The 25,663-nt window shown below is 33.4% G+C and overlaps 9 protein-coding genes across 9 annotated transcripts; 5 read left to right on the forward strand and 4 right to left on the reverse strand.

Moving 5' to 3' along the window:
* The first annotated feature begins 1,570 nt into the window (after window positions 1-1,570).
* Window positions 1,571-4,088, forward strand: BX664DRAFT_377847 (uncharacterized protein). Its single transcript, XM_051548798.1, has 11 exons — window positions 1,571-1,946; window positions 2,035-2,059; window positions 2,137-2,144; window positions 2,229-2,270; window positions 2,350-2,379; window positions 2,452-2,487; window positions 2,554-2,636; window positions 2,704-2,794; window positions 2,861-3,233; window positions 3,295-3,598; window positions 3,682-4,088. Exons 1-11 carry the CDS (start codon window positions 1,681-1,683, stop codon window positions 3,882-3,884), a joined length of 1,461 nt encoding a protein of 486 aa, XP_051402787.1. The 5' UTR covers window positions 1,571-1,680; the 3' UTR covers window positions 3,885-4,088.
* Window positions 4,089-4,854: 766 nt separating this feature from the next.
* BX664DRAFT_311490 (uncharacterized protein) lies at window positions 4,855-5,447 on the forward strand (the record flags this gene model as incomplete). Its single annotated transcript, XM_051542578.1, has 2 exons — window positions 4,855-5,178; window positions 5,364-5,447. 2 exons carry the CDS (start codon window positions 4,855-4,857, stop codon window positions 5,445-5,447), a joined length of 408 nt encoding a protein of 135 aa, XP_051402788.1.
* A 555-nt stretch (window positions 5,448-6,002) lies between these two features.
* BX664DRAFT_291492 (uncharacterized protein) lies at window positions 6,003-9,106 on the reverse strand. Its single transcript, XM_051541944.1, has 8 exons — window positions 9,061-9,106; window positions 8,458-8,907; window positions 7,975-8,384; window positions 7,798-7,898; window positions 7,316-7,713; window positions 6,361-6,982; window positions 6,216-6,289; window positions 6,003-6,142 (listed from the first exon to the last, which is right to left on the reverse strand). Exons 2-8 carry the CDS (start codon window positions 8,847-8,849, stop codon window positions 6,121-6,123), a joined length of 2,019 nt encoding a protein of 672 aa, XP_051402789.1. The 5' UTR covers window positions 8,850-8,907; window positions 9,061-9,106; the 3' UTR covers window positions 6,003-6,120.
* Window positions 9,107-10,617: 1,511 nt separating this feature from the next.
* Window positions 10,618-11,524, forward strand: BX664DRAFT_274664 (uncharacterized protein). The gene is made up of 2 exons (XM_051541254.1): window positions 10,618-10,736; window positions 10,796-11,524. The coding sequence occupies exon 2, from the start codon at window positions 10,985-10,987 to the stop codon at window positions 11,198-11,200; it is 216 nt and encodes a 71-aa protein (XP_051402790.1). The 5' UTR covers window positions 10,618-10,736; window positions 10,796-10,984; the 3' UTR covers window positions 11,201-11,524.
* BX664DRAFT_346612 (uncharacterized protein) lies at window positions 10,668-10,936 on the forward strand (the record flags this gene model as incomplete). Its single annotated transcript, XM_051547531.1, has 2 exons — window positions 10,668-10,736; window positions 10,796-10,936. The coding sequence occupies 2 exons, from the start codon at window positions 10,668-10,670 to the stop codon at window positions 10,934-10,936; spliced, it is 210 nt and encodes a 69-aa protein (XP_051402791.1).
* A 193-nt stretch (window positions 11,525-11,717) lies between the features above and the next one.
* Window positions 11,718-13,457, reverse strand: BX664DRAFT_324264 (beta-lactamase-like protein). Its single transcript, XM_051543806.1, has 4 exons — window positions 13,075-13,457; window positions 12,919-13,002; window positions 12,585-12,815; window positions 11,718-12,512 (listed from the first exon to the last, which is right to left on the reverse strand). The coding sequence occupies exons 1-4, from the start codon at window positions 13,357-13,359 to the stop codon at window positions 11,751-11,753; spliced, it is 1,362 nt and encodes a 453-aa protein (XP_051402792.1). The 5' UTR covers window positions 13,360-13,457; the 3' UTR covers window positions 11,718-11,750.
* Window positions 13,458-15,245: 1,788 nt separating this feature from the next.
* Window positions 15,246-17,230, reverse strand: BX664DRAFT_291496 (transmembrane amino acid transporter protein-domain-containing protein). The gene is made up of 5 exons (XM_051541945.1): window positions 16,954-17,230; window positions 16,578-16,871; window positions 16,226-16,490; window positions 15,617-16,135; window positions 15,246-15,522 (listed from the first exon to the last, which is right to left on the reverse strand). The coding sequence occupies exons 1-5, from the start codon at window positions 17,119-17,121 to the stop codon at window positions 15,452-15,454; spliced, it is 1,317 nt and encodes a 438-aa protein (XP_051402793.1). The 5' UTR covers window positions 17,122-17,230; the 3' UTR covers window positions 15,246-15,451.
* Window positions 17,231-20,090: 2,860 nt separating this feature from the next.
* On the reverse strand, window positions 20,091-20,869 carry BX664DRAFT_324269 (uncharacterized protein; the record flags this gene model as incomplete). The annotated part of the gene is made up of 1 exon (XM_051543807.1): window positions 20,091-20,869. A coding segment is annotated over exon 1 (664 nt), but the record flags the coding sequence as incomplete, so codon positions are not given.
* A 2,327-nt stretch (window positions 20,870-23,196) lies between these two features.
* Window positions 23,197-25,560, forward strand: BX664DRAFT_355910 (uncharacterized protein). Its single transcript, XM_051547857.1, has 4 exons — window positions 23,197-23,763; window positions 23,840-24,073; window positions 24,134-24,532; window positions 24,594-25,560. The coding sequence occupies exons 1-4, from the start codon at window positions 23,247-23,249 to the stop codon at window positions 25,502-25,504; spliced, it is 2,061 nt and encodes a 686-aa protein (XP_051402795.1). The 5' UTR covers window positions 23,197-23,246; the 3' UTR covers window positions 25,505-25,560.
* Window positions 25,561-25,663: the final 103 nt, after the last annotated feature.

The raw sequence follows: 25,663 nt of genomic DNA on the forward strand, positions 1-25,663 counted from the left end.
AACTAGCTCAGTAGCGGGTGAATTGCAAATTATTAATATTGATTCATCCCCTCCTTTTTTTTTAAGATTATTGATTTGCTTTGGTGACTTTTGTATCTCTTAGATATCCTTAGTTTTTTTTTTCGTGTCTTGAATATTCTTATGTTTGAAGAAAGGAGAGTGATCATGATATATACGAAACTTTGAATATATCGGCATATGTACTTTGTCAGGTAAAAGCTTTATATTAAATCTAAATCTCTCTTTTTTTTTATGGTGAACCAGAAACTTACTAATAGTATCCTTTTTTTTTTTTTGTCTATTGGTAACTTTTTATAGTTTCCCAACAATGCATCGGAGACTGAACATTGACTAGTGGTAATGTCTGTTCCTTGTACGTCTACACACAGTATGAAATCAAGGAACATGAATGTGAAGAAAGGAATCAAGATCAACTAAATTAGCAACTCGACATTTATTACTTAATCAACAAGATATTGATCCAAGAATATCTTTTATCGTCCGTTGAAGAATTATTGATATAGCAGGATTCGTTGTCAACATGGACGTATTGATTGGTTCCCGATCATCCATATTCTGCTCAATTATAGGATATTATGGTATGGGACTGGGTAAGTATCTAAAAAAAATAGTGATGATGCTCATATGATATTTATACTATTTTTAAAGATTCTTTTGATGATAGACAATTGATTTGAACTGGGGTAATTAAGGTAATAATAGATTTAAAACTTGTTGATGCGGAAAATGAATCCATGTGGTTGATTGGTTGTTCCGATTTTCCTTTTTATATAGGGTTTGAAACAAAAAGGTCGATACCAATGTTAGTGGTGTGATTAGTTTGAATGATATTCTGGGCTATTCAAAACGATCAAGCAAGAATAAGACTCTTGGTTTTAGGTACAAGATGATGATTGCAAAATGAAATCAATCTCTTTTACACAACATATATATATATATTTACATTTATTTGTATTGATGGAATGGTAAATGTCTTTGTTGAACTGAGTTTTTATGGATATGGTCTAACAAGGTAAATCCCGAGAAAAAGAGAAAAAAAAAAGGGCTTGGGAGATTGCTAATCATCATTCATTTTTGTTTTATTGTAGACTCCATGGATAGTATTCGTGTTACCTACAATTTTTTTTGACTCTCCGTTTGATGTTTAAACTTTATATATGGACACTTCTTTATATAGAATTTTATCCAATGTTTACTTTTGGTTATCTCGATTTTTTTCTTTTTTTTTTTCTTTTATGATTTTATTGACAAATTGAAATAGTTTTTTTAGTATCATAGATTTATTTATTCGTTAAATAAAATTGATGATAAAAAGTTGATTATTGTCTTACCATTAAAAAAGAATTTATAGTAATATTACACGAGAAAGAGGAGGATGACAGGACAGGATGATATTTTTTTTTTTTTTTTTACCAGGAGAATTTTAGAAACGGATGTTTAAAAATAGGCACTTTTCCCCCTCTTTTGTCCAATGTTGAGCTCAATATTACTTCCATAAAAGTGCAATTTGTTTTTTTTTTACAGCAAAAAAAAAAAAAAAAAAAAAAAGAGCGCGAGTAGGAGGTCCAAATAAAATAAAGTTTCTAGTCTTCTTTCTTTCTTTTATTCTTTTCTTTTCTCTGTCTCTTATTTTTCTTTTTTATTAGTTTTTTTTTAATCATGAAGGTACTTACCCTTACTGCCATTGCCGCTTTCTTTGTGGCCTCTACTATTGCCCAAGAAGGTGCTACTGCAGGTGGTACTCAAACTACTTCCTCTTATTCTTGTGACCCTAATACTTGTAAACTTCCCAGTTGTTTATGTGCTTCTACTTCTCCTCCTGGTGGTCTTCAACCAAAAGACACTCCTCAATTTGTTGTGATTACCTTTGACGATTCTGTTCAAGCCAAGTTACTTCAAACTGCTCAAGATATGCTCAATGTCAAGTAAGTATCTCTCTTTTTTTCTTTTCAAAAAGACACTTCTCTTTTTCTTGTTTTAACTTTGGTCTCCTTTTCTTTTTCTTCTCCTTAGAAACCCCAACGGTTGCCCCGCAAAGGTAAATAAATAATCAAGTAGGATTTTTATTCTATGCATTTTTTTTTATTCATATTATTCTTTATTCTATATTTTTAGGGTTCATGGTAATAAATAAGATAGTGATCGACGTTTACAGATTTTCACAATCATTGCATATACTTACCCTTTTTTTTTTTCTTTTTGTTTAGGTATGTATCCATGGAATATACTGATTTCTCTTTGGTCCAACAGTAAGAAAAAAAAAAGAATATTGAATGAATCCTTTTTTTTTTTTTTTTTTTTTTACTTATACTTTTCTTTCCTTACTAGATGGTATGCTAATGGAAATGAAGTCGCCGAGTAAGTATCACCAACTTATTATCAAATTATTATCAAAAAGGAAAACATATTAAAGTTTTACATATTCTCTAGTCATACATTCTCTCATGTTGGTTCTCCATCCGCTCAGTAAGTATATAATATACATATATAATTTTTATTGGATGCATCTCATTATTTTATTTCTATAAACAGAGAAATCGCTGCTGCAAAATCTATGCTACATGAATATGGTGGTATTCCTTATGGCAAACTTAAGGGTTTCCGTGCTCCTTTCTGTAAGTTATACATATATATATCATCTCATTTATTATTTACTTAAACCTCTTTTTTTTTTTCCTTTAGTGAATTATACTGCCGATACTCTTAACACCATTCAAAAACAAGGTTTCCTTTATGATACCTCTTCTACTGCTACTGTCGATGATTGTTACTGGTAAAAATATAATAACATATCATTTTTTTTTATTCAATCACTCGCTCACATATTTTATTTTCATAGGCCTTATACTTTAGATAATGGTATGGCAAATGATTGTTGGACTGGTATTTGTGACCCTGGTAAAGTCAAGCTACCTGGTGTTTGGGAAGTCCCAATGTATGCTGTAATGGACAATGCAAACACACCTCAATTAATGGATGTTTACTTGGCCGGTTCTGTTTCTGATGTTACTACTTGGTCCAATAACAACTTCCAACGTCATTACAATGGAAATCGTCAACCTTTTGGTATTTATGTCCATCCTACTCACCTTACAAATTATCCTGGTACTCCTGATACCTCTTCTCTCAAGAATGGTGTTGTTAGTTTCATTCAATCACTTGCTGGTAAACCTGATGTCTGGTTTGTTACCAATGATCAATTACTTCAATGGGTAAAAAAAAAAAAAAATTGGATCATAATATGATTACTAAACTGCCTTTTTTTTGGAATAGATGCAAAATCCTGTACCTAACAGTCAACTTGCTAGTCAGCCTTATATGCAATGTAATCTTCCCAACACTGGAAAAGAAATCTGTAATGGTCTTGAAAATATTACAGTGACAGCCGATGGTGTTGCTTCTGGTGCTCTTCTACAAAACTGCAATTTCAATACTACCAACTGGCATACTTGTTACAACTGTCCTAGTGCTGCTCCTACTTTGGATACTCCTGTTCCTGCTCCTCTTTTACAATCCACTGATCCCAACTATCGCAAGCCTGTACCTGATAATTGTGATAGCATCTGGTGGGATCCTGGTAAGAAATAATAATAATAATAATAAAAAGATAATTACAAACCATATACTGATGATTTTTTTTTCTTTTTATTTCATATATAGTTGCTGGCCAATGTTTATGTACTAACTCCACCTGTGCTTACAAGGACACTGCTATTCCTACTACCTCCAATAGCACTAATGGTACTAGTGGTAATGGTTCCTCTTCCAATGGCAAGAGTGGAAATGCTGCTAATGCAATGGTTCCTGTTTATGGTACTCTCCTTACTACTGTGATTGCTGGTTTGACTGCCCTTTTACTATAGTTACATATGATTCATTTATTCTTTCCCCTTTGTTTGAGTTTATCTTTTTTTTTCTTTATCCGTTTGATTATATACTTGTTTCTTTTTTTTTATACTGTAGAAAGTACTCTCCCTTTTCCTTTTTTTTTTTTATGTTTTCTTTCATTAGAAATCTCTTTAGTGTTACTTTTTCTTATTGATTAATCTGTTTGTTTTTACCTTTTTTTTTTTATTATTATTATCAATAAAAATATAAAATTTATATAAAAAAGATTTCTAGCTATACGTGATCTCTTTGAAGTAACATTTTATTTTAAGATGAATTCCACATTTTATATGATATGATAAACGATTGATTTGATAAACAAGTTTTTGTTTGATAGAATGATCATTTCAATGTAATTGGAGGAAAAAATAAGAAATTACTGGGTTTTCTTATGAAAAAAACAGTAGCTAGTGTTTATGCTATAACATTTATTTATATTCTTTTTTTAATAAAGCATTATTATTCCAATAATATCAATCATCATGATCCAACAGTGATGTAAGGTTTATTATATAGACATAAAAAAGAGGAACGGGTTGGAGGATATTGGTAGGAAAAAAAAAAAGGTGGATGTAAATGTATGGCGCATTGGAAGATACGATCAGTAGACATTGGGTTTAGTATCGACATACTGTTTTGAAAGTGAACGTGAAAGCGGCTCGATGGTAGGATCAAAAGGTACAGGGCCTGTCCGAGGCATGTCATAACAATATGCAGGATAATAAGTATCAAACGGAGATTTATGTCTTTCCACAGACTCCATTGGATCCTCACGATGATAATGGCGATATCGTACCAAAAAGAAAATAGCAATGATCTATTGATGTATTTTCAAAAAAAAAAAAAAAAAAAAAGATTGCGAATGAGGAAGATGATCATCAAAAAAAAAAAAAAAGGTAGCTTACTAAGCCTAGAGCACAAAGTATTGCTATGATGATTCCTATAATGGCTGCCAATGATAATGATGTATTTGGTTGGTCACCATTGGATGCAACTGATGAAGCGCTGGATGTTGTCGACAGGGTGGGGATTGTTGTACTTGACAGCATGGTTGGTGGAATTGATGCCACTGTTATTGTTATTACTGCTGGCATTGATGATGATGATGATGAGAGAGATGATGATGAGAGAGATGATGATGAGAGAGATGATGATGAGAGAGATGATGAGGAAAGAGATGATGAGGAAAGAGATGATGAGGAAAGAGATGATGAGGAAAGAGATGATGAGGAAAGAGATGATGAGAAAATAGATGAGGATGGTGTTGTCGTATGATGCGCACTAGCCGTCACTGTGTGCATAGAGATTTTGGCAGAGGATGGCGACTGCGAGGTGTCAACAGAGGACGTAGACATTATCATGCTAGAATGTGTTGGATGAACCGTTCCGGTGTCCATATTCGTCGCTGTCGGATCATCATTGTACGAACGAGACCTTTTTTGTGTTGTTGTTAGGAAAGGAGTAGTAGTTGTGGTACTCTCAATATTAGTGGTAGATCCATCCTTTCTCTTAGTGGGATGATGGTTGTCGTTAGCTAGAGAAGATCGAGTGGTGATGGTCATCCGTCCAATTTTGAGAATGCGATGATGATGATTGGTTTGTAATAAAGAATCCTGTTGCCTCAAATCATATGCATTCTTTGTTGCGGGTAAAAGAAACCGGCCTTCAGCCATCATAGACGAGCGTGATGTGAGTGATGGGTTTGCCAATGAAATTATGAAAGAAGGACAATGTGTGATGATGATGATCAAAGTAAAGAAAAACATCATTGATTATAAATATAGAGTAAAAAAAAAAAAAAAAAAAAAAAAAAAAAAAAAAAAAAGATAAAGAAAAGAATCACGTTTGTAGTAAAGCAGCATTGGCAGAGCTTTTGCATATTGACAACAAAAATCATCTAAATCATCTAGACTTTAAAAGGTATTTCTTTTATTTTGGGAAAAATTAAATGAACGGGGATGGTAAAAAACAATAGTAACAAAGATGATTGTAAAATATAACGAAATAATAATGGTAATAATAACAAAAAATAATAACGATAATAACAATGATAACAATAATAACAATGATAACAATAATAACAGTGATAACAGTAATAACAATAATAATAGTAATAACAATAATAACAGTAATATCAATAATAACAGTAATAACAATAGTAATCTGTAACTAAATAAGTAAGGGGTGGGTAATTAACCTTGATTGTCTTCTTTAAGGTTTCTGTGCTGCGTTCCTAATAATCGCAGTAAAAAAAAAAAAAAAAGTCAGTTGTTATTCTTATTATTCTTATGACAGGTACGGCTTACATGGTATCCAATTCAGTCTTGTACTTTTTCACGATATCTTGACGTTTGATTTTTTGTGCTGCAGTCAACAATCCCTAGGTAGATATGAACAACATGGTCAATATAATTCATCACTCGTATTCCATCTTTTTTATTTCAAGTTTACCGATTCCGTCGTCCATTCTTCAGAGCAGAGCGTAATATCAAACAGGAATTCAGCAGGTTTGAGTCCAGCGGATTTTCCTAGATCGAGCAAGGACTTGAGTACGGCTGTCTTGACGGTTGGATGTTCACAGAGTCGAGTCCAGTCCTTTTCATCATTCACACCATGATCAATTGCCAATTGTCGTACGGCGGCTTCTACAGGGACGACCAGCGCCACAGGCCGAGGTAACAATGAATTCGCATACACACATAAATTCAATGCATATAGAGAACTCTTGTAAATGGATTCCAACTTTTCCAATGCAATATATTCCCCATTACTAAGCTTGACCAAATTCTTTTTACGATCAATGATAGATAGTGTTCCATTTTCGTTCCATTCACCAATATCGCCGGTTTGTAACCAATCATCCGTCGTAAATGTTTCCTTGGTGATATCCTCCCGTTTCCAGTACATACTAGTCACTGCTGGTCCTCGAACCCATATTTCACCTTGAGGTTTTGGATAATTGGTTGATAAATAATTGGCATCAGGTACATCTACTAGTTTGATTTCACAGCATGGTACTGGTGCTCCCACATGACCGTATCCAAATTGTTCTACACCTACGATACAAGCCATACTGAATGATATTGGTCATTGATGTATATATAAAATAAACAAAAAAAGAAATGAAGATAAGTTGGGTGTATACACTTGTTAGTATGTGAATAAACTATAAACTTACCCACAGCCTAATCAGTCCATCAGAAAAACATAACATCGAAGAGAATACATAGTTAAGATCGGAAGGAAATAAAAAGTTAGTCAGTTCATTCATTCTTCAATCAGTATCTTTTTTTATTTCCTTACTTTCAGTCCTATTATGTTCGTCATAAGAAAAAAAAAAAGAGAGAGAGAGAGAGGATGAGTGACAATGTGTTATGAAAAAAAAAAGTATTCAATAAATACTTACATGCCAAAGCCACCAAGGATAGGACACAAGGCCACAGATAAGAACTTTTGAGTTTCCAAAGACAAGGGAGCACCACCAGAGAGAGCAAATCTCAAACGACCACCAACCTGCTCTTTTATTTTACTAAAGACAACCTTATCAATCACAGTAGTAGGTAAACGACGATCCATAAGCCATGATTTGGTTGCAAATGCTTTGTGGAAGATAGATTGAGCCTTGGGTGATGCCGAGTTGATTTTTCCTAATACACCTTTTCTAATAGATTCCCAAACAGCAGGAACACCAGTCATCAATGTGGGTCTAAATTCCTTGATGTCACCTTTACAGTTACGTACTGATGCATCTGTCAAAGTACGTACCGATGCATAACCCAAAGTCACGCCCCAAAAGATACATAGCTACAAAATAAAAGTGAGTTAATCAAGGATGAATAAATAAATAAATAAAAAAAAAGAGAGCATCCTTTTTTTTTTCTCACTTACATTTTCCACCACGAATTCAAGTACATGTGCCAAAGGTAAGTAAGCCATCATGGAATCATGATCTGTAACTAGATGACCTAATAATTTATGACAACCCGCGACTATTAAAAAAAAAAAAAAAAAAGGAGGAACATTAGAAGATGAAGTCTTTCAATTTGTATTTCTGTTTTTATTTACCTGCAGCGACTATGTTTTTATGAGATAAAACAACACCTTTTGGATTTCCTGTAGATCCACTTGTATACATGATACAACAAATATCTTCGGGTTCAGGTTTTCTTGGCTCACGATGATTGGCTTTTCCAAATTGGGCGACTTGATTCATGGTATATACATGTGGAATGACGTTTTTGAGTTTCTCCAGATGATCAGATTTAGCATCACCAGCATAGACTACAAATTTGAGAGTTGAACATTTCCCAGCAACCTTGGTCACCATTGGTAATAATTCTCCAGTTGTGAAAATGGCTTCCACTTCAGTTTCATTCATTGAATGTAATAATCCTTCTTCACCCAGAGTATCATAAGCCGTGACAATCGTCATGTTCTGTGTGAATAGTCCATGTGCTGTCAAAAGCCATCCCATACTATATATATATATAGAAAAAAAATAGTCAGAAGGTATTTTTTTTTGGTTATTGGACAGAGAATACTACTTACTTTGTTGGTGCGAATAATTCAACTTTTGATTTTTCCGATAGACCAAGATGAGCGAAACCAGCGCCAAGGTAATGAGCTTCTTTGGAAGCTTGAAAATAGGTGAGATATTTGTAAGGGGAAAGTTGAAAGTAATTCCAAGTCTTTGTTTCTTGTTTTTCTTCGCCATTGATATATTTAGTCACCTGTTTTTCTTCTTGCACCACTTTTTCAATGGAACGATAACCAAAAGCGTTACGATGAGGATACTTCTTCTTGGCAAATGTCAGGACATCATATAAAGTGTGGACCGTGGTATCTGGAATGCGAACAAGTGTTTCTGGGGATAAATAAGTCCGACGGATGCGACCACCATTGCGTTGTTCAGGGCCAACTTCTACAGTAAACGTTCTCATCAATCAAAGAATAAATAAATATAATTGATTACTTTGTATAATAAGGTGTTGGTCAATGGTATGGAATAAAAAAAAAAAAGGAAAAAGAGAGAAAATTAAAAAAAAATTAAGCTTTCACCAGAAAAAAAAAAAAAAGCGGACACTGAAACGTCCTGAGAGAGGAAGAGGGGTAAGTGAAGATCACATGTCTTAGCTAACATATAATATTAAGTCTTTTATATACATTGATATAGGTTCATCCTATCTCATCAAATTATTATCATGGGAATGACAATGGAATGAAAAAAAAAAGAAAAACACGAGTGGGAAAGGTACGATCTAAGTCTAAATAACTCGTGGGTTGCACATATAAGAAAAAATAATTCGTTGTCTAAAGAACAAAAATGAAGAAGAGATGGAGTCAATGTAACATCCTAAAAAGAAAAGTTCTGTGACAATAAAGAAAAAAAAAAGTGTTTCAATTCTATGAAATAATCAACTGACAAAAGAGTAAATTCAAAAAAGCGCACACACATTCACACACACACACACAAATGGGACATGTTTTTTTGACTGTTTTTATAGGACCCTGATCTCTTTTTTGAAGTTTGTTCAATTTTTGGCTGAATGACTTCATTTCTCGTTACTTTAAAACATATATTTTGATGATGATGATGATGGTTTAATATAATATGTATATATATAGTAGTTTTGATGAATATTCAAAATAGATGAATACTGAGTTTAAAGAGCCCAGTCCTTTGTTATTCGGAATGAGATGTTACAGAAAAAAAAGAAAAAAAAAACGAAGCATGTTATTTGTTTATTGTTCCACTTTTACCAAAAAAAAAAAAAAAGATAAGTTAACATCATCATCATCATCATCATCAAAAGAAAACGTGGGGATGTTTTGATAGTGATACAACTTTAAAATCCGTCGGCCAATGAGAGCGTTTGATTGGACACCAAACTACCCCCAATTCATTTTATAGTATTCGAAAAGAAAAAAAAAGGTATATGAAACGTATACTATTTACTTATATCAATATTATGCAACTTTCTGCAAAAACTAACAGAAAATCATAAACACATTTCAATGTGATAGATGATTCCAAAAAAAAAAGGGAACAAACAAATAGAATCCTCATATTTTTTTTTTTGAAGACAGCTTTAGTGAGAAAAATCTTATCATTTATTTGTTTATTTTCCCTCCTTTTTTTTTCATTGCTTTTATTGATGATGATGATGAAGATGAAGAACACTGACAGAATTCACTTTAAATTGGTTTCACTGATGGTAAATAATTTTGCAGAAATGACACAACAACCTTTTTGATCGCTGTCTTATAATAATAATAACAATCCAACCAATGACCGACTAAATTTATGCGAAATGAAAGGTAGTACATCATATAAAAAACACGTCATTACTTTATATCAAAATGGGTGAATAAACAATTTCAATGTTACACGATGTATTACTTTTAGAATTCTCTTTTATATAAAGGATATATAAAATAAAAAGAAAAAAAAAAGATAAAGAGGAGTAAAAATCAATAGAATAAAGATAAATGCCCCTTATTTTAAAAAAAACGAGTGAAGATGATGAGTGCCCCCCTTATTTAAGTTTTTTAGTTAATGATATTTTTGATCCAATGAACGTCGTGACTCATTTTTCGTTATTTGTGTCACCTGAATCATTCTTTTTTTCTTCTCGAGTTCCACCCCTCAATTTGACAACCAAGCAGAAAAATATAAAAAAAGCCCAAGTTCCCGCCCAAAATTCCATCACCTTTTTTTTCTTTCTTTTTTTCTTTTTTTTCTTTTTCTTTATTTAACGATGTTCCCTCCTTGCCATATTTTACCTGCTACTTGTGAACTTTGTGGTAACTGGTTACCTGATCATCAAGTAAGTTATCAACTAGTAGACTTTTATTTGTTTTCATACTTATTTTTTTTTTTTTTTAGGCATCTTGTCCTCGAAATGGAGTACATCCTTCACAATGGACTATGGATATATTTGACCCTTTGGTTCAAGACCAACAAGAAGACGAACTTTTCAGTGTTGTCCAACCTACTGTGTTATCTTGTGTATCGCCTTCTCCTTGACCTACTTTTTTTCTTTTTGGCTCAGCACCGACAAGTCTATCTATATCAATGATTTCTCTCTTTTTTTTTCTTTTTTTGTATCATATATATGTCTTTTTATTATTATTATTATTATACTTCCTCCCTTCTCTACCATATCCTCCTATATATACATTATACATAGTGTCTCTTATTATACCCCATTTAGTTTATTTGTTACAAAATTCCCCTACTCTTCTTTTTTTCACACACTCACATACAATCTTCGTATTCCTTTTTTTTTGATTTGTTTTTCTTTTTTTGAAAGGATGATATCATTCATCTTATTTTTTTGAAATAAATAAATAAAAAGAAAAAAACGCGAGAATCAAAGTGTTGATCACACTTCTTGCTGATTAAACAAAAAAGAAAAAAACACCATCTTGATTCTGCACTCCCCCTTGTTATCATCTTCATTTTTTTTTCATCATCTTTATCATGGATGATAGAAGCAACTTCTGTCTTCCAAAAGTAGAATTGAACGGTAACCAATGCTCGTGTCACGGTTCATCCCAAAATAAGAAATGTGTCATTCCAGTCTATCATCCCAAATAAAAATGTGAGTCAACAGAACATGGTTTGAGGGGCCGCACCTCCACTCCTCCTCCTCCTCCTTCTTTTTAGACTTCTTCTTTTTCTTTGTGTACTTTCACTTTTGAGCAAAACCTTTTTTTTTTTTTTAAGTATCCGACTTACGTCATATCTTCTCCTTTTCGGAATCTTGATGATCCTTTTTAACAGAGATACAAACAATACATACATAGAGGATTAACAAAAACTTTATTACAAAAAAAAATTATATTCTACTATCAACGCTACTTTTATTTCTTGATGAATCATTGAATCTATCACTTTCATCGCTATGACTACTATGAATACTACTATGATGACTATAACTATATCGACTATTTGTTCTGTTGATCTTGCCAGTTGCTGAAGAAGAAGACGAAGAAGAAGGAGGATGCATACCAAACCCTACAAGATCGTCACCTAAGCATCCCTTTTCACGTTCGATACCAATCGTTGACCAATCTACACCATAATTATGACCAGGATAAACCACAATCCGATCATCCAATCTTCCTAATGTATTGCGTAACGTATCTTCTAATTTCCGTCGATCACCACCTTGTAAATCCGTACGTCCACATAATCCACCGCATAATAAAGTATCGCCAGCAATTAAACGAGCATCATTGACTAATAATGATTGTGATCCGGGGGTATGACCAGGGGTATGAAGGAATTGAATATGCGTACGTCGTCCAATAGTAAGTGAGGAGGTGATTTCTGCTGTGCATGTAGGTACTAATCGATTGGCCGGGATTGAACTGTTGCTTTGTCGTACCGTTGGAATATCATGGGGATGAATATATGCTTTGATGTGAGGATACCGTTTCAATAGAGTCGCTAATCCAGAAATCTTGATAGGAAGTGTATCATAAGGTGCTGGGGGTGATCCACCTACATGATCAAAGTGTGCATGGGTCACTATACACGTCACAATTTCATATCCTTCTTTTTCTAATAGTTGACAAAGCCCATCAATATCCCAACACTAACAATAATAATAATAATAAATGAGAAATGTCTTTATCATACACATTTCTGTATTCATTTTTTTTTTTACCGCATCCACCACAGCACATTGTTTAGTATCTAAATCCACCACTGCATAGATAATATTTCGCATATGTTTTGCAAAATCAAAAATACGTCGTTGAATAGGATTCCGGAATTGACGTTCAAGAGCAATATCTTGTCCTGGTTGAATTTGAATGATTTTGATACCCATATCTTGATTATCCTTTTCTATTACAGCTTTTCCCATTTTATGACTAATATCTGGATTTCCTGGTTCCTAAGAATGATACATATCACAAAAAAAAAAAAAAAAAAAAAAAAAGAAAGAGAATGAGGGGTCAAAAGTAGAAAAAAAAAGAGTGCAGTTTAATGTAAATTACCTTTTCCAAAGCTTGTCTATAATATTGAATACCTTGATCGTATTGTCCTAGTTTCAACTTGGCTTCCCCAACACGAAAGTAACCCTATAATATATATATATATATATAAAGTTTACATTCATATTCATATAAAAGTGATTTCCTTTCTTTTTTTACCTTTGCCCAAGCTGGAGCCAGTGCAATGACTTTTTCAGCATCTGATAGACCCAAAGCATATTGATGAGATAATAAGTAACAAGCGCATCGATTGGAATAAAGTAAAGCCAAATAATTATCTTGTTCATCACCCTCCATTCCTGTAGCAGCACCTGCATAGTCGATAGCTTTGGAATACTCGGAAATGGCATCCAGATAAAGTTGACGTTCGTAATATTCGTTTCCTCGTTTGGTAGATTGATAACTTTTGTTGTTGGTTGCTATGGGTTGGAATTCAGAGACCATATCCTTCTTTTTCTATAAAGTCATGGAGCTGGGAAAATAAATGGATATTAAGAAGAAAAGAAAAAGAAAAAGAGAGAAAAAGAGAGAAGAAAAAAAAAAAAAAGGAGAAAATCTGTGTTCTAAACAAAAATCATTCCCATATATCAAAAATTCACCCGTCCTGAGTTCATACCAAATGTCGTACGATCAGCTTGTGTTCGTACAACCATTAATATGTTTATGATAATGTAAAAAAGAACAATGACCAAAACAGGCATAAATAATTGACAATGAATAAAAAAAACTAATAGAAAACATAATGAATAAAAAAAAAAAAAAGAAGATATACTATTAATGAAAGAAGTGACCTTTTCCTTCCTAACATCAATTCTTCTTTTTTTTTTTCTTGAACTTGATTCTACTATATTCATCATAAAAATAAAATAATGTATATTTATTCAGAACCAATACGTATGCAAGCTGCCGGTCAATTAAAATGGCACAATACAATCGATATTCTCCAACATGTTTATCGACTACGCAGTTTGCTCCCCTTCAGATCCCAGAAAAATGAATACCCACCTATATGATAATCATTAGACCAAAACTAATCAATATCAATCATCTCTTTCAAGGTTATGAACGATTTCCAGCCTAAACAGTTTACATATGTTGAAGGAATTGGTGAATGGAATAGTCGACTACAACGTCTCCAACTGTTGACCTCTATCGTAATCCATAATCATCGTCTATCACGCGACTATAGCAGTGTCATCACAAAAGGTGATGCTGATGTTACCTCGTTTGATGGATGAAATCATTCAGGCCTATGAAGTAGCTGAAGACTTTATTGATCGTACTGCTTTTGAAGAACGCTATGCATTTGATCTGGTCTGAATAAACCATGCAAGTTAATAACAATAACAGTAATAATGACGATGATGATAAAGACGATGGTGACGATGATGATTTCAGTCTCATCCGTTTCCATCATTTTTAATGATTATCTTTACCCCCCCCCCTTTCAAGCGTGTTATAATCTTCGTGCCTTTATATATAATATTTATCTAAAAATACATGATATCATTGTTTGCTTTCTATACCTTGTGTGCATTCTTTTTTTTTTTTTATTTTTTTTGGCCTCCTTTTTTTTTCTCTTTTCTTTTTCATTGATTGGACAAAAGGTCCATTATTAGATGATCATCCAGCTTTTTTTTTTTTTAATGTGGAACTCGGACCCCTGTTTTTTTTTTTTTTTTTTTTTTTTTTTTTTTTTTTTGAGGAAAACATAGATCATCCATAATGATGACTAACATACGAGAACGTTTCACTGTGAGAAAATATAAAAATAATCTACTTTGACAAAATTTAGCTGATGACGATGATGATGGTTGCTATGATAGATCATAATAATGATACTGATGATTGATTTCTAAACCGGGAAGTTGTCGATCGTTCACATTTCAACAACCATTATTGTCCGACTAAGAAAAAAAAAAAAAGAAAGAATGGTTCTCATTCACTCATTTCCCGCCACTCTTTCAACCCGCTGTTCGAGGAAAAACGAGATTTCTTTTTATCAAAAGAGGAATCATACGATTTTTTCAAAAGATTTAAGCTACCAGGAGAGATTATTCCCAACAGACACATACGAATGAATGGATCGTATGTTGTAATCTTTCGTAAATAAGAGAAATAAAAAAAAATAAAAGAATGAACTTAGCCTCATCTTTTTTTTTTCCTGGAAAATACGGAATAAAAATACCCTTTTACAGATTAAGTTTGTCCATTTTCGTCTTATCAATATCGGGGAATTAACACCCTAGTTACACACTGATCGCGTGAAAGTTCTGTCCAACAATTTGGTTTAATGTGACAAGTAAAAAAGTTTTTTTTTTTTTTTTATTATTCAATAAAGTGGATAATATATATACAAACAATAGAGGTATTTGATAAAAAAAAAAAAGGAGGAGAGTAAAAGAACATAAAACTACAACAGGTAAATAAACTATAGACGTAAAGTACAAAAAAAAAATATAAAGATAGAATATGTATAAAAGATCACAACTAAATATGACAAGGAATTCTAATTCTATTTCTAGATGATCATTTTCTAAGCAGAACGTCCACTTTGGAAGTCATCACGAAGACTAATCACTGCATCCTTAGTACCAAAAATTACACCTGCAAGAAGGAAGGAAAGAAAAATGTTAATCATCTTTTTTAAAGTAGTGTGTAGTTATTTTTTTTTTTTTGAGATCGAATTTGTGAGACTTACCGACGATGCCAAGGAACAATGTAAGGGCGCAGAAAGCCAATTCATACCAGGGCTTGTTTCGTACACCAGTCAACTTGAGGTAGCAACTAACAGGTAACAGGAACACAAGGCCACAGTTTGCCAAGGCACCGATCAAACCCATGAAATCGTCAAAGTAAGGCACAAAGATGGCAAGTAAGCAGAGAATCACCATGGTAGCTGTACGGATGACAGCTCTGGCAAACCAGGCACCAACTTTACCCAAACGTTCATCAGTAGCACGAGAGAATTTTTCAAATTCCAAAGAGAAAGAAGTAGTATAGATAGGAATGGCGAAGATAACGTGAATAGTCATGACAATAATAGCAATGGTTTGTCCAACACCAGCAGGTAAAGAATTGTAAATGGGAGATACAGCAAATCGACCAAAAGAATGATAGGCAGGCACAGCAGTCAAGAAATAGAGACAAGTACAGGTAGTCAAACCAGCAAAGACAGCCCACTTCCATTGATGAGGTTTCTTCAAAGCATGTTCAACGTCTATTAAAAAAATAAAAAAAAAATAAAAACGAGTCAGCTAACTACAAAAAAAAAAAAAAAGAAAAAAAAGAAAATAGTTTTGTAACTTACGAGGATAAGTGTTGTTACCACCAAAAGAGAAAGCAATAGTAGCCAAAGAAGAAGGGAAACCAGTCCAAATCACACTAGAAGTTTGAGGATCGGCCAAACGGTTCATGGGAGATTGAATCAAGACAATGAAAACAGCAATCATAGTACAAAGAGCACCAATAGCAGCAATGGCGGTGACTTCTCGAAGAGTTTTCAAAACCAAGGAAGGAATCAATAAGAAGACACCCCAAATAATAACCCAATAAGAATGGTTCAATTCACCAGCCTACATGAAAAAAAAAAAGTTAGGAAAAGAAAAGAGAAACAATAGCGGTGTTCAAAAAACCAGTCGATTTAAAATAGTTCAACTTACAGTGCCTTTCAATAATGTGACCATATTACCACCGGCCAAAACAAGATAAAGAGCAGGACAACCAAATAAATTCAAAATATGAAGACAAGAAGAAACAAGATACCCAGGCCAGCTGAAGGCAGCAACACCAATTTCCTTGAAATCATGAAGACGTTGACCAGGCTTATAATAAAGACATCGAATTAACACAATACCAGAATATACTGACATGAAATAAGCAAGAAGCAAAATCAAGATACCTAACCAACCACCTTGAGCAAAAGCATGAGGAAGACCCAATGTACCGGTACCAGCCTAATCATCATCATCAATCAAAAAAAAAAAATCAGTTCACAATGTACCTTTTTTTTTTTTGATCATCATTCAATTTACTTACCACTACACAAACAACGTTGAAGTAGGCAGTTAAAAAAGAACCTTGACCATGACCAAATTCATTAATGATACTAGAAGCACGATCTTCTTCAACGTAGTCTTCTACAGCAGTTTGTTCAACCTTATACTTTTCACCTTGATCATTTGCAAAAGATTCATGTTGTGACATTGTTGAAAATGTACGATGATTAGAGTAGATATAAAATTTAAAAAAAAAGAAAAGTGGATGACCAAAGGAAGAAAAAAAAAAGGAATAATAAAAAAAAAACGAAAAAGAAGAAGAAGAAGAAGAAGAAAAAAAAAAAACGGAATCCAATCCTTCTTTTGCCCTCTATTTATAATAAAATCAACCCAAGAAAGACAATAGTTTTTTATTGGTTATATCGGGTTTCAGGACGAAAAAAAAAAAAAAAGTTTCTTTTTTTTCCCGCTTATCGTTCGTTGGTACTTTATGAATGGAGGAAAAAGGATACTCGTTAAACGCCAAGTTCACTCCGCTTTAGATGCCCGAAGACTATCAATTACTATAAACTGGAAACGGTATTCTGTATTGAGCGGATGACTTTAGTTACCATATAAAAACTTTTTTATACATAAACATCATTAAAAAAAACGGAGTTTTTTTTTTCTTATTGTTTTTTTTTTTTTATTAGCATAACCATCATCATCTTGCATATTGATTATTGTTCCTTTAAGAAGTTGGATGATGATTAGATTTCTACCATAGTTGACAGAATCGTAAAAGAAAAAAAAAAGATTAGGTTATGAATCCGCCAGATATGGTAGGATGATTCTCACGAATAAAGAGATTCTTTTTTTTTTATTTCAAGGGAATGGATGATTTAACCACGATTGGGTTTGGTGATTTTAAATTCACGGGAAAATATAATAAAGGCGATCTCAGGTTGTACAGGCAAGTTTTTGATTCGTTCAGGATGATTTGGCATTCTTTATCACTCCGCTTTTTTCTCGTTGGGATCTTGTTCCTATTAGTTCAATAGCCAATGATCTCACGTTTGGCCAGAAACAGACTAGACCCATTCTCACGGGCTGATTCTTCTTTTGGTAACCCCACTTTATTTCTTATTTTTTTTTCTTTATGAGAATTATGAACAATGGAAAATTACGGATGATCATGAAGAACACTGATCACTCTTTTTTTTTTTTTTTTGATTCCCATGGAAATTATTCTTGATCGTACAATGGAAATCATCATCCGTTTCTATCAAAATGAACGATCATTGTTTGAAGCTCCGTGGGTTGTTATCAACTCTCGTCTTATCTTTTTTTTTTTTTTTTTTTTTTTCCCTCCTGTCAGTCCGTGGAACCAAAGGGAAACTACTATTCCTCACTCCGCCCTGGTAGCCAGATAAGGTTTTTTGTGTGGGGAGAAACATCATCAATTATGTACTACCTTCATATAAAAAAAATAAAACTATAAACTATTGACATCACCTCATAAAATATAAAGCACCTTGCCTTTCGTTTATGATGATGATGATTCCAGTGTGATTCAATTAAAAAAAAATGTTCTAACCGTATTCTGATCTATTAGGGAGTCAATAAGCGAATAGGGAGACTTGCAAAAATGAAGAAAGTGGTCGTGTTTCACCATTACTTGTTGCTTGGGATCATCATCGTCATCGGTGGTACCCTGGTAATCGATCATCATCCTTTATCAACCTTATATCGTCCTTATATCATCCACCATCCTTATGCCATTCGTCATCCTTATATCATCCATCATCCTTTATCATCCTTATATAATCCATCATCTATCATCCATCGTCCATCATCCGTCATTCATCATCCATCATCTACCATCTATTATCATAGGAACAATAGTATGACAGCAGTGGCAACAAATAAAATGCATCATGCATAAACATGTTGTTGATCATCAAACATAATTTGACTCTATTTAGTTTATTTGGCCTCGCCATATATATGCTTTTTTTTTTTTTTTTTTTTTTGTGATCATTGCATTTTTTGGTTTATTTGAAAACAGTTCCCTCATTCATAGTAACAATAACAAAAGGATGATCACTATTATTTATATATTCTTTTATTTTCTTTTAATAATAACAACTATTTCTTCCATACATGTTCCAACGCTCGATCATTCTCGGTTCCAGGACGTTGGGATTATTTTTTTGCTACGCATCATCATCATTTGTTACCGAGTGGAAACTCGTATACGCCCTGCATGTTGACCTCGCCCCATATAGAGTAATTTGGGCTTAGTTTGTGTGTGTGTTTTTTTTTACACATAAAAATTTCGTGCTACGCCTCTTTTTTTTTTTTTCTTCTTACCCTGTACATCCACCCAATTTTTCATTACTTTCTTTCTTTCTTTATCTCTCTCTCTCTCTCTATCTGACATGATAATATCAATATAGATAAATAGAATCTTATGATGATACATTCAGAGTGGCGAGTGATTCTCTTTTTTTTTTTTTTACTTATTGATGATTGATTACCAATGGGCATACTATTTAATGTTACTTTGTAATAGTTTCAATGATAAATTATGCTTTGATACATTGATAAAAAAAAAAAGGTAGCCATAGATGAAATACTAATAAGTGATTTTATGATATGATTGGAAGTTTAAACAGAAAAATGGGTCTGAAGATTTTTTTTTTTTTTTTTTTTTTTTGAGAGCGAGATGAGATGTCAGATGAATTATTTTTTTTTCTTCGATTTTCTACACATTACTGACAAGCTTGATTTACTAACAAAAGAGAAGTAGTCATAGATAATATACACATCTTTTGTTAATGGTGATGCTACGATATGATGATAGATTTAAGCTTAAAAATGGGAGGGTGATTAAATGCAGTAAATTTCAATGACAATGGTTTTCAGGTTCATCCTTAAAAAACATGTACAGCCAGTCGATTTTTGATATATACTCACCATCTTCATCTCGAATTTGCTCAATCAAGTTAAAACTAATAATGACATCAAAATAGAAAAAACATAATTGTCTTGCTCCATAAAATACAACAATAAAAATGAATAAAAAAACATAATACAAGTAATAATTCATTTATTTTATTGATTCAAGAAACTAAACTATATACATATATAACAATGAATATCAACAAGAAATAAATAAAGTTATCCAAATAGCTCCCCCACAAAAAAAAAAAAAAAAAACCAAAACCAAAAACATAAAACAGTGATAGTGATATCACTAGATTCCATCATAAAATTTTCCTAGACTACCATCCATTTCTTGTTCATCATCAGTTCCGTTAATCCATACACATCAATAAAAATATGTCCACCTAAATCAGTGTTGGGTAAGCGTTGCGAATGAAGTTGTTGAGATTGTTGATCTGGATCATCCCTACGTCGTGCATTCCTTTCCTGTTGTAATCCGATTTTTTCTTGATATGTCGATGTCTGCGTTGAATGTCGATTTTCATCGTGTCTTCGTAGTGGTTGTTGTTGAGACTGATTTGTTTTTCTTCTTTTGTTGGTCGATGATGTTGAGTCACTCTCATATGCAAGTGCCAGATTTGGAATTGGTACATGGCATTCATGTTGATAATACCATACCTCTTGAGCAGTCAAGGACATTGTTTCCAAAAGATGTTCAAAGTATCGAAATCCAAAAGTAACCACACCACTGAGAGGAATAGGACCAATGTACTTCATAGCTATAGCTTGGAATGTTTGCATCCTTCGTCGGTAAGGCCCACCAGATTGTTCCAATCGATTGATAAATGATCTTGTTTGCAGTACCTTGTCGTTTCGCACAACGAGAGGTGCACGAAAATTGGTAGAGTTAGGTCGAGTGGGGTAGTGTCGTTGTATGGTGATGAACTCGATAGGTCGCCATCGTTCGCTCCACACATCCAGGTTGTAAATATAGGACCTCATACACGATGATGATGATGATGATGATGATGATGATGATAATGATGACGATGATGATGATGATAATGATGATGATGATGATGAATGTATAGTACTTGATGTTCGACTGACACGGACATGGTTGATGATGATAGATTTGAAGACATGCTTGGGAAACTTGAGTTGGATGGAAGGATACGGCGAATCATCATGGAGTACACTTTTGTCGATAGAGAGCCAACACAATCTGGGACATTTCTTTTCGATATATGACCAAATTTCATTTTTGAAAATACATTGTGAAATAGTGAGACGTTCCAGACGATGAGATTGTTCAGTGCTAGGTGATAATCTGGTGCCTTTGTTGTAGATCAGATCAAGGAAACCATTATCCAAAGTCAGTGATATCAATGCTGGACATGATTCGAGGATGACGTGTATACTGAAGACGTTTGTTGGTATATGACGAGTTGGAGCGATAGAGATTCTAAGATCAGTAAGCAATCGGGCCAATCGGAGATCATTATAGAGTAGTGTAGGTTTGTTGATGATATGTTTGCATAAAGATATATCCAGCAGTTTGAGAGATGGCATCACAGAGAAAGAGAGAAGATGAAATAGTTCCATTGATACACCAGAAAATGAATTGTTGATAATCAGATTTCGGAGTGGTTTTGAAAGATGTCGTGTGTGATGAAAACGATGGCGGAAAAAAGTGTCAGCCCAGCAAACATTGATAAAACGTATTGATAATAGATTTCTGTAATTGTTGAGCAATAGACGCACGGTTGACCGTAATCCCTCCACGTCGACAACATCGTTGAGATCATGATCATGATTGTTGAACCAGGAAGGTTCACCAGTGATATCCAGAGTTTCAAGATTCGGGTATTTTCGAGCCATATAATGTATCCAGGGTATAAAGTCGTCCCATAAACCAGTTACAGTAAACGTGATCTTCTTCATAAGGGTGCAAGGAATATCAGGAGTTAAAATTGGTTGAATCCTTCCGAAAGGGTAATCCATCATTTCAGTATGATCGAGAGATAATTCTTGAAGGCGAGGACAAATTTGATGTAATCGTTCTATTTCGAATGGAGATGTGGTGTGAAGCAATTTCCAAAGTTTGAGAACTTCCAAGTTGGGACACTTTGAGAACAAGTCCATCAAATCTTCTACCGATAGATTCCAATCGCAATCAATATCCAGTTCAATCAATTTAGACAATATAGGGTAATTGTCAAAGTCAGGAGACAAAGAAGTAAAACGTTCATCCGATTCATACAAGGAGCTCCAAAACTGGCAGCCGATCTTCAACGTGGTAAGATTGTGACAATACCGTAAAGCATTGCTAAAAGGATGTTGGGCCGGAAAGTCCAAGTCAATGTCGATCTTCTTGATTCTCCAAAACAATTGTGGTTCCAGTGATAAACGATGAAAGATTTCAATGACCTGAGAAGTAGTATGTAGAATGATGGAAGAAAACATAAAGTCTTTGCAACAGTTGTTCAATGCATGATTGACCAAAGAGAGTTGGTAACGATCCTGGGAAGTCAGGTAGTGATTGATTTCGAGCATGAGTTCCAAAGGAAGTCGCAGGAATGGTGGTGTCATGGTGTTGAACAGTGAAGACAAAAGGAGACAATAAGTAAATACAAGTAGTATAGACTACAAGTATATAATATAACGCGTTTTAGATATATGTATGCGTAATAAGCAGAAAAAAAAAAAAAAGAAAAAAGAAAAAAAAAAGAGTAAAGAGAAAAGAAAAAAGAACGATAAAATAAAAAAATCATGATTGACAACTTTTGAACTTATGTGTCTTTGATGGATTTCAAACACAGCATTTTATATTAAGGTGATTGCTCATTGATATGCTTGATTATTATCATATAATAATTAAATGTTGAATACAATAAGGTATAATGAATCAATATGATACTATGAAGGAAAAGCAAGATCGATATTATATGTCGGTAGCATTGACATGTGAGTTCCTAAAAATGGTTCAACCAGGATAGAAGGAGTTCCTTTATTTAGAAACGATAAGTTTTTTATTCTTTGCTCCGGCCAAAAAGAAAAAATAAAATAAAAAAAAAAAAAACCAATATGGTCCAGACCCAATGATTTGATTTTATTTTATAAAAGCAAATCAAAAAAAGAAAAAATAAAGAAAAAAAAATAATGAAATAATAGATAACATGAGTATGATCATATGTCCTTACAAATAAAGTGATTTACAACTTGTTTACATAAGTTATGTTTATTGTATATATATATATATTGTATTCAAACGAAGCATGCTAAAAACACTTTGGTGGTACAGGGATAATATGGCGGGATACAAAAGGATCAGTTACTCTTTTTTTTTTTTTTTATTATCCTCTTCCTTTACTTCTTTCTCTTTCTACATACTCTCTTTTTATCATGAACGACGTCTTACCTTCAGAAGTCAAACATACTAGTCGTTTTACTGAACATTTTGATATTATCTTTCCACCAACATCATTTGAACCTTTTATTTTGACTGATTCCAAAGAACATGGTAAAATACAACAAAGGTCCATGAGTATATCAGCAGCCACAAGACCTTCTCCTTTTTCTCCACCTGTACGTATGCGATCGAGTCCTGCTATTACTACTGTACCAATAGATATTTCAACCACTTTGGACGACAATAATGATAATAAAAAGATACCTGCCTTGAATCCCTCCACTTCCCACAAACATAATATAAAACAACAACAACAACAACAACAACAAGTAGCTTTACTTTATAAGGATTATGCATCTAGTACAACCAATCGAGCGGATATTATGATTAAACGGCTTAGTAACTGGATAGTCTTTTTAAAATTGGCTTCAGGATGGTTGGATGAAATTGTGAAAATGACAGGATCAAGTACTTTCAAGAAACAAAAGAAAGAAAATCCTGAACTCTATGGTAAATCAAAATAAAAAAAATCATCGTCATCATCATTAGAACTCATTATTAACCTTTTTTTTTATATTATTATTAGATCAAATTAACAAGAAGCGAAAGGAATGTCAAGGAATCGTATCAAGTTTCAAAAAAGAATGTCGTGAAAAAATCCAAGCATTGAAAAGCAATCCTGCATTACAAATGGAAGAACTTTTATTACGTGCCAATGAAACAAAAAAACGAATGACTCATTTATCCAAGCTTTGTGAATATGCCGATGATCAAAAACATCCTCCTTCCCCTGAAATGGATCCATGGTTGGCAAATCTACGTAAGTAGTACATGGTATTATTTCTACCAACATACTTATATTTTTTTCTCTTTTTAATAGAGGTTCTTCGTTACTTGAAACGTGAAACAAATGAAGAAAATCGATTACGAGAATTAATGGTACCTATTCAACAAGATATGAAAGAGTTCGAATCAAGACTGACAAATGCTTTGGAAACTTTAATTGGATTCTGCGTCGATTTACAAACTACGGTAGTGCAATATGGGACAACACGAGATCAAGTTCTTGCACATTTTTTACCTCAACATACGTGGCAAGCATTCATGACAGCCCAACAAAAGGATTGGGTGGATGAGGATCATATCAAAAAGAATTATCTTCAAATCAATTACCCAAATAAACAACATACTCATGTGGCCACTGTACAAAAAGGATTACTTGGTAGACGTACTGGAGTTCTGAAGCAATATCATACAAAATATTATGTCTTAACTCATTGTAAGTAGAACTAAAAAAAAAAAAAAGAAAAAGACATCGATACTCATGATTTATTATATAGATGGTTATCTACATCAATTCAAATTGGACGATAAGGTGAAACCTGAAAGCTCAATTTATATATCATCAGCGACTATCCAACCAACTATCAACGATGATGATGATGACAGTTTATTGAATGGCATGACTGAGGAAATGGGCAACAATAATGACAACAATGAAAAAGGAAGTAGCGGATATATATTTGAAATTCAACAAAAACGCAAGAATTATCACTTTAGAACAACAACCGGTGCAGAGTTGGTTGCTTGGTGTCGAGCTCTTACCAGTGTTGCCAATGGATCATCGGTTGAAAAACTCTTGGAACGACGGAAACAAAAGCAAGCGCAATTATTGTGGAGAAAGCAACAAGACAACAATAGTAGTATCACCAGTGCCAGCACCAGTCTACACCATCAACGACAACAACAAAAAGAAGAACAGCAACAACAATTGCAACAGCAACAACAACAACAATTATTATCAGAACAAGGCTACCAACAAGAGCATCTGGAACAAAAAATACGACATGATGAACAGGGCGACGATGATGAAGCGGATGATGATGATGATGTATCCTATTTCCATTCAATCCATTCAAACAACAGTAGTATCAGTAGTTTAGTGAATCCAGCCCTAACAGAAAGCGATATCATCTCTATGGACATTGCAGACACTATCGTAACAAGTTCAAACGACAATCATCTTCCTGGTGTAACATCATTCGTGTCTCCAGCATCTACAGCAGTGAACGAAGAATCAGGATTGTATTTCTCATCCACATCCTCTCCCTCTTCTAGTTCTTCCACAGCTCCCACTGCAACACTCTCTTCTGGTCTACAACCCACATCGTTATCGCCACCTCCTGCTTCCAAACGCGCTATTCATACTTATCAAGCAAATTTGAATATCCCTCATCAATCTATAGTGTAATCTTTTTATTTTATTAATTATATCATTTTTATCTAATGTACATTATTATATTCCTCTCATTTTTTTTTTTTTTTTGATTCAAATAAAAATATATCTTTATTCAATCCACCTGATTTCCAATACTGTTTTTTTTTATTTTTATTTCTTTATGTCTATAGA

This window comes from Halteromyces radiatus, assembly GCF_025201355.1.
Source record: "Halteromyces radiatus strain CBS 162.75 chromosome Unknown BX664scaffold_2, whole genome shotgun sequence".
In the NCBI taxonomy this organism is placed as follows: Eukaryota; Fungi; Mucoromycota; class Mucoromycetes; order Mucorales; family Cunninghamellaceae; genus Halteromyces; species Halteromyces radiatus.

What these genes read in the sequence shown, in the direction of transcription:
- BX664DRAFT_377847 (XM_051548798.1), top strand. Translation starts at nt 1,681, where the DNA reads ATGAAGGTACTTACCCTTACTGCCATTGCCGCTTTCTTTGTGGCCTCT. An exon ending in GTTGGTTCTCCATCCGCTCA is followed by an intron (nt 2,488 to 2,553) that starts GTAAGTATATAA and finishes TTCTATAAACAG; the next exon opens with AGAAATCGCTGCTGCAAAAT. An exon ending in ATGATCAATTACTTCAATGG is followed by an intron (nt 3,234 to 3,294) that starts GTAAAAAAAAAA and finishes TTTTTGGAATAG; the next exon opens with ATGCAAAATCCTGTACCTAA.
- BX664DRAFT_291492 (XM_051541944.1), bottom strand. Translation starts at nt 8,849, where the DNA reads ATGAGAACGTTTACTGTAGAAGTTGGCCCTGAACAACGCAATGGTGGT. An exon ending in TAAAAACATAGTCGCTGCAG is followed by an intron (nt 7,899 to 7,974) that starts GTAAATAAAAAC and finishes TTTTTTTAATAG; the next exon opens with TCGCGGGTTGTCATAAATTA. An exon ending in AAGAATGGACGACGGAATCG is followed by an intron (nt 6,290 to 6,360) that starts GTAAACTTGAAA and finishes ATATCTACCTAG; the next exon opens with GGATTGTTGACTGCAGCACA.
- BX664DRAFT_274664 (XM_051541254.1), top strand. Translation starts at nt 10,985, where the DNA reads ATGATTTCTCTCTTTTTTTTTCTTTTTTTGTATCATATATATGTCTTT.
- BX664DRAFT_324264 (XM_051543806.1), bottom strand. Translation starts at nt 13,359, where the DNA reads ATGGTCTCTGAATTCCAACCCATAGCAACCAACAACAAAAGTTATCAA. An exon ending in TGGCTCCAGCTTGGGCAAAG is followed by an intron (nt 13,003 to 13,074) that starts GTAAAAAAAGAA and finishes TATATATTATAG; the next exon opens with GGTTACTTTCGTGTTGGGGA. An exon ending in AATGTGCTGTGGTGGATGCG is followed by an intron (nt 12,513 to 12,584) that starts GTAAAAAAAAAA and finishes TATTATTGTTAG; the next exon opens with TGTTGGGATATTGATGGGCT.
- BX664DRAFT_291496 (XM_051541945.1), bottom strand. Translation starts at nt 17,121, where the DNA reads ATGTCACAACATGAATCTTTTGCAAATGATCAAGGTGAAAAGTATAAG. An exon ending in TCAACGTTGTTTGTGTAGTG is followed by an intron (nt 16,872 to 16,953) that starts GTAAGTAAATTG and finishes GATGATGATTAG; the next exon opens with GCTGGTACCGGTACATTGGG. An exon ending in TCACATTATTGAAAGGCACT is followed by an intron (nt 16,491 to 16,577) that starts GTAAGTTGAACT and finishes TTTTTCATGTAG; the next exon opens with GCTGGTGAATTGAACCATTC.
- BX664DRAFT_355910 (XM_051547857.1), top strand. Translation starts at nt 23,247, where the DNA reads ATGAACGACGTCTTACCTTCAGAAGTCAAACATACTAGTCGTTTTACT. An exon ending in AGAAAATCCTGAACTCTATG is followed by an intron (nt 23,764 to 23,839) that starts GTAAATCAAAAT and finishes TATTATTATTAG; the next exon opens with ATCAAATTAACAAGAAGCGA. An exon ending in TCCATGGTTGGCAAATCTAC is followed by an intron (nt 24,074 to 24,133) that starts GTAAGTAGTACA and finishes TCTTTTTAATAG; the next exon opens with AGGTTCTTCGTTACTTGAAA.